This window comes from Maniola hyperantus, chromosome 12, assembly GCF_902806685.2.
Source record: "Maniola hyperantus chromosome 12, iAphHyp1.2, whole genome shotgun sequence".
Taxonomy (NCBI): Eukaryota; Metazoa; Arthropoda; class Insecta; order Lepidoptera; family Nymphalidae; genus Maniola; species Maniola hyperantus.
This window is the reverse complement of record NC_048547.1, coordinates 11622124-11635570: the sequence shown is the minus strand read 5'-3', so window position 1 is coordinate 11635570 and position 13447 is coordinate 11622124. Positions and strand designations below refer to the sequence as shown.

At 36.5% G+C, this 13447-nt stretch overlaps 1 protein-coding gene across 3 annotated transcripts; it reads left to right on the top strand.

Annotated features, from left to right (window-relative positions):
- Positions 1–1124: 1124 nt before the first annotated feature.
- On the top strand, positions 1125–13153 carry LOC117987095 (pyruvate kinase-like). Of its 3 annotated transcripts, none has more exons than XM_034974051.2 (11): positions 1125–1279; positions 7121–7253; positions 7403–7626; positions 8242–8464; positions 8594–8700; positions 9506–9652; positions 10412–10513; positions 10894–11139; positions 11383–11605; positions 12097–12253; positions 12850–13153. In XM_034974051.2, exons 1-11 carry the CDS (start codon positions 1244–1246, stop codon positions 12860–12862), a joined length of 1611 nt encoding a protein of 536 aa, XP_034829942.1. In that variant the 5' UTR covers positions 1125–1243; the 3' UTR covers positions 12863–13153. The 3 variants fall into 3 exon arrangements, with proteins under 3 accessions (XP_034829942.1, XP_034829943.1, XP_034829941.1); XM_034974052.2 differs by lacking the exon at positions 1125–1279 and adding an exon at positions 1762–1915; XM_034974050.2 differs by lacking the exon at positions 1125–1279 and adding an exon at positions 4810–5019.
- Positions 13154–13447: the final 294 nt, after the last annotated feature.

The following is a 13447-nucleotide window of genomic DNA, read 5'->3' as shown; positions in this document are numbered from 1 at the left end:
TGCGAACTAAAAATGTAAGTAGGTATGTATTATACCTATGTATATTGATCACAATCATTTAAAAAGCTTAAATCTACACTGACGTCACGGGTGTGAGCTATGTAGTAGATATACTTAAGTATTATTAAGTACTTCCGCGTCCCATCTTAGGCCACATCATCACTTCCCATCAGGTGTGATTGTGGTCAAGCGTACACCTATAATGAATAAAAAAAAAAAAAAACTTATTAATAATAATAATACCTACTTATTATCTCGGCTTAATCTTGAATATGTAGGTACTATATTTTTTTTAGTTTTTATTTTAATGAACACAGTTGCCTATTTGACCTTCAAAATTTTATTTTAAAAGGCAGGGTTTGTAAACCTTTTTAGATTTTACATTTACTCCTTGCGTATTCACTTAAATTGTTATTCGGCAAATACCTATTTTAATGATTGTCACTTTCTATTTAAAATATTTTTTATGCTAAAACATTAGGTAGGTACATTGATACATATTCTGATTTATATTTTAAGCGTTCCGTAGGTACTTTAAAAGGAAAAAAGGAACCCTTATAGGATCACTTCGTTGTCTGTCTATCTGTCTGTCTGTTTGTCCGTCGTGTCAGTCAAGAAAACATATAGGGTTGACCTAGAATCATGAATTTGGTACGTTGGTAGATCTTATAGCACAAGTTAAGGAATAAATCCGAAAACCGTGAATTTGTGGTTACATCACAATAAAATATATTTTAAATTTTCAAAGTAAAATAACTATATACCAAGTGGGGTACCTACCATATGAAAGGGCTTTACCTACACATTCTTAAACAGATTTTTATTTATTTTTATGCATTATGGTTTTTGATTCATCGTGCGAAATGTTGAAAAAAAATACCCGAACTTACAGAACCCCCGGTGCGCGAGCCTGGCTCGCTTTTGGGCGGTTTTTTTAAATAAACTAATTTTGAGAGTGCACTACCCTACTAACTATACAGTGGAAACAAAAATGACTAGGCATGTCAAAGAAATTCCTTACCATTATCACGATTTAACACAATCATAAAGATAAGTAAAAATAATCTTATACCTAAGTAAGTTATATTAACCGATCGGCTAAGGGTAAAGTTTATTGACAGCCGTAGAGATAAGAGTCGATGTTTTTATCTTCCGAAACGGTCAAATGAGACAATCTTCTAAAAGCTAGCTTGCTGTTGATAATAAAAGACGTGTCGATTAAAACAGGAAAAAAGTATATAAAATGAAGGCGGTTGAATCAAGAAATAGAATCTTAAAAGTGAGTAGTGTATTATTTGAATAGTGTTCTAATGCCTTTTGGTACGGTTTACGTATTTGTTAAGCAAAAAGATACCTAGTTTATTTATACAGTTTTACATTACATACCTACTTTTGTTACGAGGTATAAGTAGGTAGGTAAGTAAGTACCTATATGAAATCTTTCTTGTACATATACAACAGTAGGTGGGTACCTACACGTACAACCAGATGTTCCAGAACCAGATGATACAGAAATCGGAATCAAAGTTGATTATCAACTTAGGCAATGGTGTGTTGGCAAGGAAGCTTTTATTTAATTTGGCGATCAGATTATATTTGGCTCTACAAGTGCCTAAATTGTGAAAAATAATGATTATAAACTTATCAGTACTTACGTGAGAGATCATGCTAAAACAAAAATTCAATAGTTACCTACTTGAAATGCAAAATTACTTATCTGTTAAATTCACAATGTAGCTAGCGTAAAAATGACTGTCTCGTAGTGTGTACTTGTAACATTGCAATGACCTCTAAAACTCCGCCTTGACTTCATACTTGCTGTCAAACTATTTATACATTGACGTATAATTTTTGGACAAACTTTATTAACTTATTTTACTCGGTCGTGGCATCTGCTGAAATATAAATGGCATTTGTAAGTAATTAGATTCTAGTATAGTTTATGGATAAGAACCTTTAAAAGATGTTTTCATAATCATAAATAGGAAGCACCTTCTTAGGTTACATTGGAGTTAATATTTTCATGTTCCTACCTTTAACGCGCCGGTAATACATGAATAACTAACTATAATTTTATGAACTAAATTTTATACTCTCAAATAGTCAGATATTAGTTTAAACAAGTACCTACCTAGGGAGGTAGGATATTAAGATTCATACTCGTCTAGATTCTAAAATACCTAATAGGAAGCTAGAATTTTCTATAGGTAGGTACTTATTATCAAGGATGTAAGTTTACATCAAAATTGTCACGCCCATGCCTGCTCTACAATTAGTGAATTTTAGACAAATAATAATAATTATCTATCAGTTTTTCAAGTATTTAAAACATTAAATTCTAGGTAATGATTTAATCCTCAAATTATAAAACTATATTATTATCTACAATTTTTACTTCCCTCCTGTCTAATTAAAATCCTATATGAATAATACTACTATAATACCTAGTTGGTACTAAATAAATATAAATAAATAAATTATATACTTAATAAGTATATAAAAATAAACAAATAGTGTACCTATACCCAAACAATGGATACCTAGGTAACTAGTTATGGTTCAGTTGTTATTGGGACTGGGAAATGGGAATGGTTTTGATCATCGATGTACAATAATTGGTGGCGTGCGAGTCGTTTATATACAAAGAAGCATTTGTAAATTGAATTTTAACACATGCTGGACAGTTGAGTCTGTCTAATGAAAGCTAAGGGGAAAATGACGGCAAGTTTAAAAAATGGGGTTTATAAATTATATCCCTGGATTAACTGTAAACGGATTTGACACTTAATTTTTTAACATATGCTGATTGCTTACCATAATTCTTATTCTATGTTTAAGTAATCCCATGTTTTTACTTATGGAGGCTTCCATAGCAGAAAACATAATATTTAGGATTCTAAGCTGAAATAAGTAGGTACATCAATATAATACAGTCTTTTATATAAAAAATTGTTTATATTACATCTTTTATATTGATGTACCTACCTACCTACTACCTATGGCATCATTCAAAACTATATAAAACTAAAATTTCCAGATTTTTAAATAAGAACAACAACTGCAACTTACAAATCACACTCCTACTACTATAAATCACTGTCATAGATTTTATGAATAAAGTTTGTATAAAATATAAAAGACATTAAGTGCGGAGTAGGTACCTAATTTTATTATTTTAACATAATCAAGAACATCTACCTACTCAAACATCGAAACGAAAAGGCAGGTAGGTACATTATTAAGTACCTAGTTAATTGATTTATTATTACCTGAACTGAATTGAAAACAGCCATTAGCTGTTTTCTGCGCAGTATGGGACGACCTCCAGCCCGCTGGACCGATGACCTGAAGAAAGTGGAGGGGAGCTGGTGGATGAGGAAGGCTGAGTGTTTGGTGGCGCGCTCTTGGCCTATATCCAGCAGTGGACGCAAACAGGCTGATGGATTGGATTGGATTGGATTAGCTGTTTTCAATCAGTTCAGTTGTGATCATTGCTTTGCTTTCCTTGTAATGTGCCTTGTGATCTTTACTATAAACTAGCTATAGCCGGCATGAGTTGCAATGCCACGTAAAATAAAAAAACCCGGCGAAATGCGACCCAGTTGATACCTACAGAAATTTCCAAATCAGTTGAGTACTTTGTAACATCAGGATTGACGAGTTGGGACTTGGAGTTCAATGATGTATCAATTTTTTAAATATCATTTCACCAGGAACAGTTCCTGAACCCCTATGGTTTAGGAGTGTAGTATTGAAGAGTTGAGAGCGAGTTTAATCATAAAGCCGTTGCCTGGGTACCTAAAGCATTAATTCACTATGAATAGTTCAGAATTTGTCTATCTTAGGCGGGCAGTAACCTTACAGCATCAGGATTTAAGAGTTGTATCAAAAAAACACGGGTTCAATAGAGAATATCCTCCTTTTTAAAAGTCGGTTAAAAATATAACTCACCCAAACAGAAAGTCTAATTTAAAACGTAAAACACAGAACTTTCGCAAACATAAAAAGTTTTTTATTCATATAGATATCTAGATTTTCACTATACCAAAGTTTCATCACAATCTGATTAATGCGGGTTTAGCAATGTATAGAACACAAACAAACAAACATCGATTTTTATTTATATGTAGATGATATAAATTATAAATATCTACTTACTTTCTTTATTTCACTAATTAAGTAGGTACATTCCTTTTATTCACACCTTAGAATATAGGTAACACTGTTTCAATTACCAAATTCGTAACTGTAGAACTACTTCTATCGTATCTACTTCTACCAAACAAACACAAAAACCTTAAGAAGATATTTTAAAAAAATCATTTTAAGTGTACCAAATGTTGTTAACTGCTTGTATTGCTCTAAAATGGAAGCGGAAGTTAAAAACCAAAGAGTATATAATCACTACGTTTTATTAAAAACGACAAATGACAATTTTATTTCAAAAAAAAAATGGCGATCGTAAAAATGACAAAAAATAGCGGGAACTTTTAAGTTGCCGGAAAATCGTTAAAGGAAATAACTTGTAAACTTGAAAAATCACGGATGTGATAGTGACAGTACTCAGCAAAGACTCAGCAAGTATTGGCACAGTTTTGGCACCCTTTTAGATGTTTAAAATAGATATATGCTACCTACTTAATTATTTAGATTACCTAAGCATTTGTGAATGAAAACTGTCGAAAGTTGAAGCACTTAGTTAGTAACTAGAGATATTTACTGAAGGGGCTTTAATGCAAAAGGATTTGGTTGATGATTATTCGTAAAAAGTTAAATATTTGGGTGCTTTTGTACTCACCCTTGCGCGACGTCGTCGTCGCGTCGATGCGCGCGCCGACGTTTCTGATTCGGCATTCAATACGCAAGTCCGCGTTTGATTGCAGCCGAGAGAAGTTTTCAAAGGGCAGTTCAAGATCACTAACATCGCAGACTTTACCATTTTATTGTATTTTCAAAAAAAATATTCATAATCATCGTGTAAATATGGTTTTTCCTACAATCTACGATGGGAAAACTGAGGTAACGTTTTTCTATTTCCGTACTTTGCATAGAAACGTGTTATTTTGGACTAGATGATTAGTTTTACCGTGCAAACATTTTTACTTTGGCCAACACGTCGCGCCGGTCTGACTATTGAAAAGATCTCATTTTGCATATTTTCGTAGTAATAACACCTCGATTTTCTTTTGTTTTATTTTAACGCACCATGACAACCATAGTGGTTGAATGAAAGCTTATTGAGACGATTGAGACATAATTATTATAATACTAGCTGACCCGGCGAACTTCGTACCGCCTCAGTCGATTCTTTAGTTATTTTTTTTAATACTTACAATTTTTTAATTTTTCCCTCCGTAAGAACCATCCTCGTACTTCAAGGAATATTATAAAAAAAGAATTAGCGAATCGGTTCAGCTGTTCTCGAGATTTGCGATTAGCAACGATTCATTTTTATATATAGAGATTATGTTTATAAAATCATCAAAATTAAGTAAAAAATAAATATATTATGTGTAAATATATGTACTAGTTATATATATTTATGCTACTTAGGTATAGATAGATAGGTACTACCTACTTGACAACAGTTACCTACATACCTACTTATGATGTCATAACACTAAACATAATATGATATGGTTTACAGGCATTTAGCTCTTAGCAATCTATTCAGCTGTAAATAGAGTAAGATATTCAAAGCAGTTTTCATCCATAAGACAATACGATAAAGTTCAAAATTGCAATGCGCATTGTATTACACACGTAAGCAACATGTTTTATTTTGCACATGATATTGTTAGTGTTAGGTGTATCAGCTCTAATACCATTGTTTAAATACATAGAAAGATAAAGCTGAAGTGCATAAATTACTACCTACCTAATATTTTTTTTTTTATAATTTTTTAGTGTTTTACCTACACTTACCTAAAACACCTACGCTTACTTAAAATTATTTACCTACCTAATGTTTTATTTAGTTACCTACTTATTTTAATTTAAGTTTTAACATACAGTGGTCAAGTAGGTAGGTACTTAAGTAGATACCTAATTAGGTAATGCATAGAAATAATGGTAGGTAGTACATAATTACTGGAACAATAATATACTGATGACTTATAGTGAACTACCTAGGTATTTGCTACAATTATTGCATCCAATGCCAAATGTATTAGCACACCTGTTAGTTATTTGTACTGTAAACTCTATTCATAACATAAATAATATTTAAGTAAGGTAGGTACGCGGCAGGTCGAGATGACAATCGGGAAGGGAACGCCCCGCACACCCCCCTCGCTAACCCGATGCGGGCGATTGCCGGTGTGCGCGGTGTCCCCTCGCCTCATACCCCGATTGCCGTAGAAGTCGCGTACTATACCTATAGTTATAAACATTATTTTGTTCTTTAAAAACTACTAAGACTAAATAAAAAGATAGACAGCGCAATGCCAGACTATCCCAGTTATTCGATAATACACTGATTAATTTTTAACCGACTTCAAAAAAGGAGTAGGTTAGTTAGTTAGTTATACCTAAGTATTTTTTGAAAATGAGTGCAAAATATTTTTATTTACCGTGTAGTAATTAAGAATAGAGCTTTTAATCTATGGTTTTATATAGTTAACTTCTTACCTACTTCGTGACACTCTAAAGATACCTACCGATGGCTAGCTCTGTTCATTCAAATTCTGTTTAGCGGCCATTTTGGGTGGAAGTAACGTATGAACGTTACTTCCGCCCGGAAAAAGTTCTATGGTAAGTAGTTAGTACAAGATTATACATCATATCAACGTTAATAGAATACGAGCAACGAAATGTAATAACATCAGAGTAACAATAGACCTACTGTCCTTGAATTAAAGTCAAGGATTCAGTATTGCCGGTTTTAATTTCGCGATGTTTCTGCTTAGAGCGCTGGCGCTGGCTGTATATGTGGATGAACTTGAGCTTTATAACAAGGCCATTAAGGTCAACTTCACTTTGACGCTAAAGTGTTTTGACATTCGAATTATAAGATGTTAAATCTTAGGTACCAAAGAGTTACTCCAAGGAGCTCTCAAGCAATCTCTCGAGTCACGCTTAATATAAAGACGTTTTACTTCAATGATCTTATGTTTTATAGACGGGATCCGCAAACAAGCCAGCAATGCAGCTAGCAGCCGCCGACGCGGGGTCGCACCTGCAACATATGTGCTCACTGGACATCGAATCCAAGGCCTCCTATATCCGTCTTTCTGGCATCATCTGTACCATTGGTAAGTTCATCATACGAGGTGAACCAAATAAAATCAGCTTTCAACTCCTAGGGTTCATAGCACAATTCATCGCTCTAAAAGTCGACAACAGCGAAAGTAAAGTTTTTTTAAAGCACTTATTTGTGCAATAACCAAGAACTTTGTTTCAGGGCCCGCCTCCCGTGATGTAGGCATGCTAGAGAAGATGATGGAGACTGGCATGAACGTAGCGCGCATGAACTTCTCGCACGGCTCGCACGAGTACCACGCGGAGACCATCAAGAACTGTAGAGAGGCAGAGAAGAACTACAGTTCAAAACTCGGCATTCCATTCTCGCTGGCCATCGCATTAGATACCAAGGGACCAGAGATTAGAACTGGTCTTTTAGAGGGCGTAAGCATTTTTCTCTTCTCAGTCATGCACTCTTGACAGAGTCATGAGAGTGGTTGTCGCTGCTAATATAAATGCGATACCTGTTTCTCCATTTTCACGTCATCGTTTCACAGCCGAAAATGGAGTATAAATTGCAGGAACATTCTGCCACAGTAATTGTTGTCGTCATTGGTTTTAGGAAAGCAAAAACATAATGCATACTTAAATTCAGATCTAAAGTTGCGCAAAATGAGCCACTCCCAAGTCCGGCCTGAGCCAATATAGGCAAGGTCATGCCTGTCCTATATTGATCAACTGAAAGTAAACTTAGACGAATACTAAAACTTGGCTAACAGTTTCTAGTTCCTGTCAGATACAACAAACCAAATTTCTTGGTTGATTGGAGCAGTCCAGTGAGACAGAACCTGATAGATCGAACCTGCAAAACTAGAAAGAATGAGTACGTTAATGAAAACATCTTACCTTGATGGCATGTCGTATGTTTAACCCCTGTCCCGCCATAGTGAAGCAGAGGCATCCATTTATAGATCTTTGAGCAAACGGCGTTCACAATATTTCTTCTCGGTTTCAGCTTTGGCATACCTAGGTATTTAAATCTAAAATGTTTATAAACAGGGTGGCTCAGCAGAAGTTGAACTGAAGAAGGGGGAGACAATCAAGCTAACTACTGACCTAGCGTTCGCTGAGAAGGGAAACGTTAACGTCGTGTTTGTGGACTACAAGAACATCACTAATGTGGTGAAGCCTGGCAATCGTATATTCATCGACGATGGCCTTATCTCCATCATCTGCCAGTCTGTCACTTCTGACGGTCTGGTCTGCTCCATCGAGAATGGAGGTACATGATCTTTCATTCTATTCTACAATATTGTTGCTTCTATAAGTTCTAGCTGATGACGGACAACGATCCTTGAAGTTTTATATTGTTTTTAACTCTACCGTGACGGATTGTATTTTTATCATTAAGGTATGCTGGGCTCAAGGAAGGGTGTGAACTTGCCTGGACTGCCAGTGGATCTGCCTGCCGTTTCCGAAAAAGACAAGTCTGATTTACTTTTTGGTGTTGAACAAGGCGTGAGTATGAATTTATGAAAACTCCGCTTTTGCTTATAACTTTTTATGATACGTATAAATCGTACCTATACTTTTATGGGTTAGTTTTTGAACAAAATGTAAAAGAAACTTCATGCTATACTTATGGCTCTCATTTTAAAAATGTGGTCCTTTTAGCCAGATTGTAATATAGTTAAATATTCAGTAAGAGTAATAATAAGTATCTATAGGTAGGTAGTGCCAAAGTAGATGAAATGGTACCTAGTACCCATACAGTATACAACTCTCTAATGCTAATAAAAATAATGAATCATATCTGTTACATTAAATTATAATTGACATTGATATATGAGTAGGTACAATTACAACAAGCAAATACCTACTGATTAGCGATATCAACGCATGGTCGAGCTAGCGTGGGAGAGAAATACCAACCACGTGCTATCTTCATGTGCAGATATCAAATGTTTATTGCCAGTCTAAACAATGTCTTGACCACACTTATCTTGGACATAGTAACCGTTCACAACTATTATCTAATATACCTACACGATTGTTCATGACCTTGAGAAAAATTCCATGTTCCTAAATTACATACGTCTCATACCCATTCTTGCTTCATTACAAATAAGTTCCTACTTTATCTCAACTTCACGCAACCTTGTCTCCAGAACTCTTCTCCAATATTCACAAATTTATTCGCCTGGGGCGATTCAAGTGTGATTTCGAAAAAATCAATAGATTTTTTTTTTTAATTTTCAAAATCTAGTCAGTTTCCTAATTAGCTCACAAATATTTATTTATTGAACAAAATATGTTTTTCTAGGTGGATATGATCTTTGCCTCGTTCATCCGTAACGGCGCAGCACTAACAGAGATCCGCGGCATTCTCGGAGATAAGGGGAAGAACATCAAGATCATTTCCAAAATTGAAAACCACCAGGGCATGGTCAATCTTGATGAGATTATTGCGGTATGAATCCACAAAGCCCTTTTTTCATCGCTTAGAAATGCGTTTCCGCATCCCCCCCTGGAAGCCTGCCAGGCCAGCCAACTGGAGGAAAGGTATGTGGGACTCGCCAGCTAGAGGCGACCGGAATACCCACTAAAACCCAGCGGCGCTCTTGCGCGTCGCGTGGCGACTGGGTTACGGGAACACCGAAGCAGTCAACTGCGAACCAGCGACGTCCGCCGAGGTGCAAAATGATTTTTGGACCAATCTTTATCATCTGAACTTTTAAAAAATTAAATCAAGTTAAAACTTTTGATCGCTATTACATTTTACACTTGCTCTAATTTTTTGGACTTAACTTATTTACCAGATCATCATGAATGCGTATATCTCTATCCAGTCCGGCTGTACTTAAGTAGTTTGCGCTCGTGTGTAGGTATTTTCTATCTGTTAAGGCTCGTTACTGAGATGCGGATGCAGACGATTTAATAAATAATTGGGCCATATAACAATTTACAAGCAATGTATTGTGTTCAAACCCCGAATGAATACAATTTTTCGACTGAGATTACGATGTAATTAGAAGTAAACCCAACACAGATTTTAGACATACCTACACAGATGCCAAAAATTCTAAATTTCGAAATGTTATTAGAATTACATGGATTTAACAGCATTATCCTGTACTTATCTTCATCAAAACCCTTACCCAAAAAAAAATTAAGTCGTTTTAATTCCTAATCAAAACGTGAGAATATAAAATTTGTCTTTTGTCTCCAGGCATCTGACGGCATCATGGTCGCTCGCGGTGATTTGGGCATTGAGATCCCGCCAGAGAAAGTGTTCCTCGCCCAAAAGACAATGATTGCTCGGTGCAACAGGGTAACTATTTAACTTTTATAGAATAAAACTGAACTCCTCATTCATCCACCCATCCATCCATCAGTCTACGCGTACATTACCATAAGCTTTTTAGAGAAATTACTACTAACCCCCACCCATTTCCTGGTTCCACATCGACAACCTATAAATTTTCAACTTTTGGGAAATTGCCTTCTTTGTCATTGTAGAGTTGTTATAACGGACCAAAGCGCAAGCTTTGATGCGATTTGTAGGATTATCCTGATTACCCAAGATAAAAATTCCTTTCGCCATTTTCTCTCCAGATTCCAATCCAATTCATTCCGGGAGCTTCCAATCTCCAGTCTATATCGTAATATATAATAGACTAGAGGAATAATGACTAACCAATTCCGTAACAGGTGGGCAAGCCAGTAATTTGCGCCACACAAATGTTGGAGTCGATGGTAAAGAAACCGCGGCCAACCCGTGCCGAGACATCAGACGTTGCCAACGCGATCCTGGACGGAGCAGACTGTGTCATGTTGTCTGGTGAAACTGCCAAGGGAGACTACCCGTTGGAGTGTGTTCTGACTATGGCTAACATTTGCAAGGAGGCCGAGGCAGCTATCTGGCATAAACAGCTCTTCTTTGACCTCAGTTCTCAGGTATTTGAGCATAATAAAATGTATGTATTATAAACTATTATTTTCCAGTGTTGATCTTTGATTTTTCTGTAAACTAACATTTATTTTCCAAATAATATGTATCCGAAATTTTCAGGTTGCGTGAAAATTCTATTTCACTTTATTCAATCGGCTCTGAACTATGGTCACATTAGCTGAGATACTTACATTTTTTTTCTTTCAAAAAGCCATTCCCAGATATAATTTTCGGAAATGTTATTACAGGAACAACTGCCAATCGAGTCGGCGCATTCAGTAGCTATCGCGTCCGTAGAAGCATCCAGCAAGTGTATGGCGTCTGCCATAGTAGTGATCACGACGAGTGGCCGCTCCGCGCACCTACTCAGCAAGTACCGGCCGCGTTGCCCCATCATCGCCGTCACCCGCCAGCCGCAGACCGCGCGACAGGCGCACCTCTACCGCGGCGTGCTGCCCATCGTGTACCAGGGTGAGTTGACCTCGCTTCAATGATACCCATCATGGCAGGGTAAGGTGACCTTGGTCAGTACAGCGGCGCAGCCTATTAAATGCAATGCAAGTGGGTTGACCTTGGTCAGTGCTGCCTGTCAAAATGTCAGGCTAAGTTGACCTTGCTTAGTGCTGCCTGTCACATGGCAGGGTGCGCTGACCTTACTCAGTTGACTTTCATGCACTAGGGTGGATTAACCTTCCCCAGTGCTGCCTAGTGCCTGTCATATGCCAGAGTGAGTTGACCTTTCTCAGTGCAGCCTAACAAATGCCAGGGTGGGTTTACCTTGCTCAGAGCTGGCTTTCTTATTCCAGCTGGTGTCAACTTCGCTCAATGCTGCCTCATTTTCTCCTTGATTTATACCCGTCCTTCATAGCTAGTGAAATAATATGCTAAGTAGGTATATTGTTTCAAAGTCATTCAAGGGCATAGCAGGAACACTGTCTAATGTTATAGTTTGTTACACACAGAGTCGGTGGCCAGTGACTGGCTGAAGGATGTGGACAACCGCGTGCAGTACGGGCTGAAGTTCGGACGTGCGCGTGGCTTCATCAACACTGGCGACAACGTGGTCGTCGTCACCGGCTGGAGGCAGGGCTCCGGCTTCACCAACACCATGCGCGTTATGTAAGAATCTTATCACATGCCTATTTCTCTCTGCATGGTATTCCCCATTACTGAGGGTTGTGATCCTTTCCATCAAGGATCCTCCTGTGGACGATGTCGTGACATGTGCTTCGGCTAATTGCGACATGCAGCCCTTCGTGGATCTTGCTATCGAGAATAGTGTGGATTTTATCTGACCAATGTGGCCTAAATAATCGAGGATCCTTTGGAGATCCTCTGGATTTGATCAGACCAATGCGTCTTTACTGTCTGAAAAGAGCTGGTTGATAGCTTTTTTGTTATTTTATCACACCCTATGAACATTCTGACTCATACGTCTTGATACCTCCCGTTAATTTAAGTTACAAATGTTTATAATCTTACTAACGTAACAAAAGTGTGAGTGTAATTAGCGGGAGGGTCTTTAGCATTTGAAGACAGAAGAGGATCTTCAATATTTCAAATCTTTAGTATTCTTATGCGTAAAGCTGTGTTAACCTATCCTAATAAATGTAAAAAACAGTTGTTTGCTTATAATAGCATAACTTCTTATTTGCCTTTTTATATGGAAAATACAATGTGTTTTAATAATAATATTGAATTGTTTTTTTTTTCAGTCAAGTCGAATAAGATAAGAACAAGAAAAATGAAGAACAAGAACATTTCACGATAGTATTAGTGCAAAAAGCAGTGCTGAAAATGTTAGGAGATTAAAATAACACCTAGTCACTGCCAGTGATATATTTCTATTGTATAAATGTGTATCAGCTGTTAAGATATCTCAAAATTCTACATTTAGTCCCTACCTAGGATATTATTGTTCTATTTATTTATGCATAGGTATTGTTTAGTGTACGACGACGTGTAATTTTATATTTACACTGTAATGTGATTTGATTAAAATCTCAAAATAAAAGTTCAGTTGTCTTTTATTTGAAATGCCTTGCTCAAATATACAAAAATAATATAGTTACCTTGGTTACCTATAACCTTATAACCACTTATAACTAAATAGTCGTACTTTTGACATGTGAGTTGACCCATAGAGTTAAGATGGCGCGTGAAGACTCATTTCTTACGGACTATATTATTATCTCAGATCATTCTCAGATTATTATGGTAACTTGGTAACCAACACCAATAAAAACGAATACTTAATTTTTTTATAAACTAGTTGATTCACCCGGCATCGCTCGGATGAAATTTTAACATACC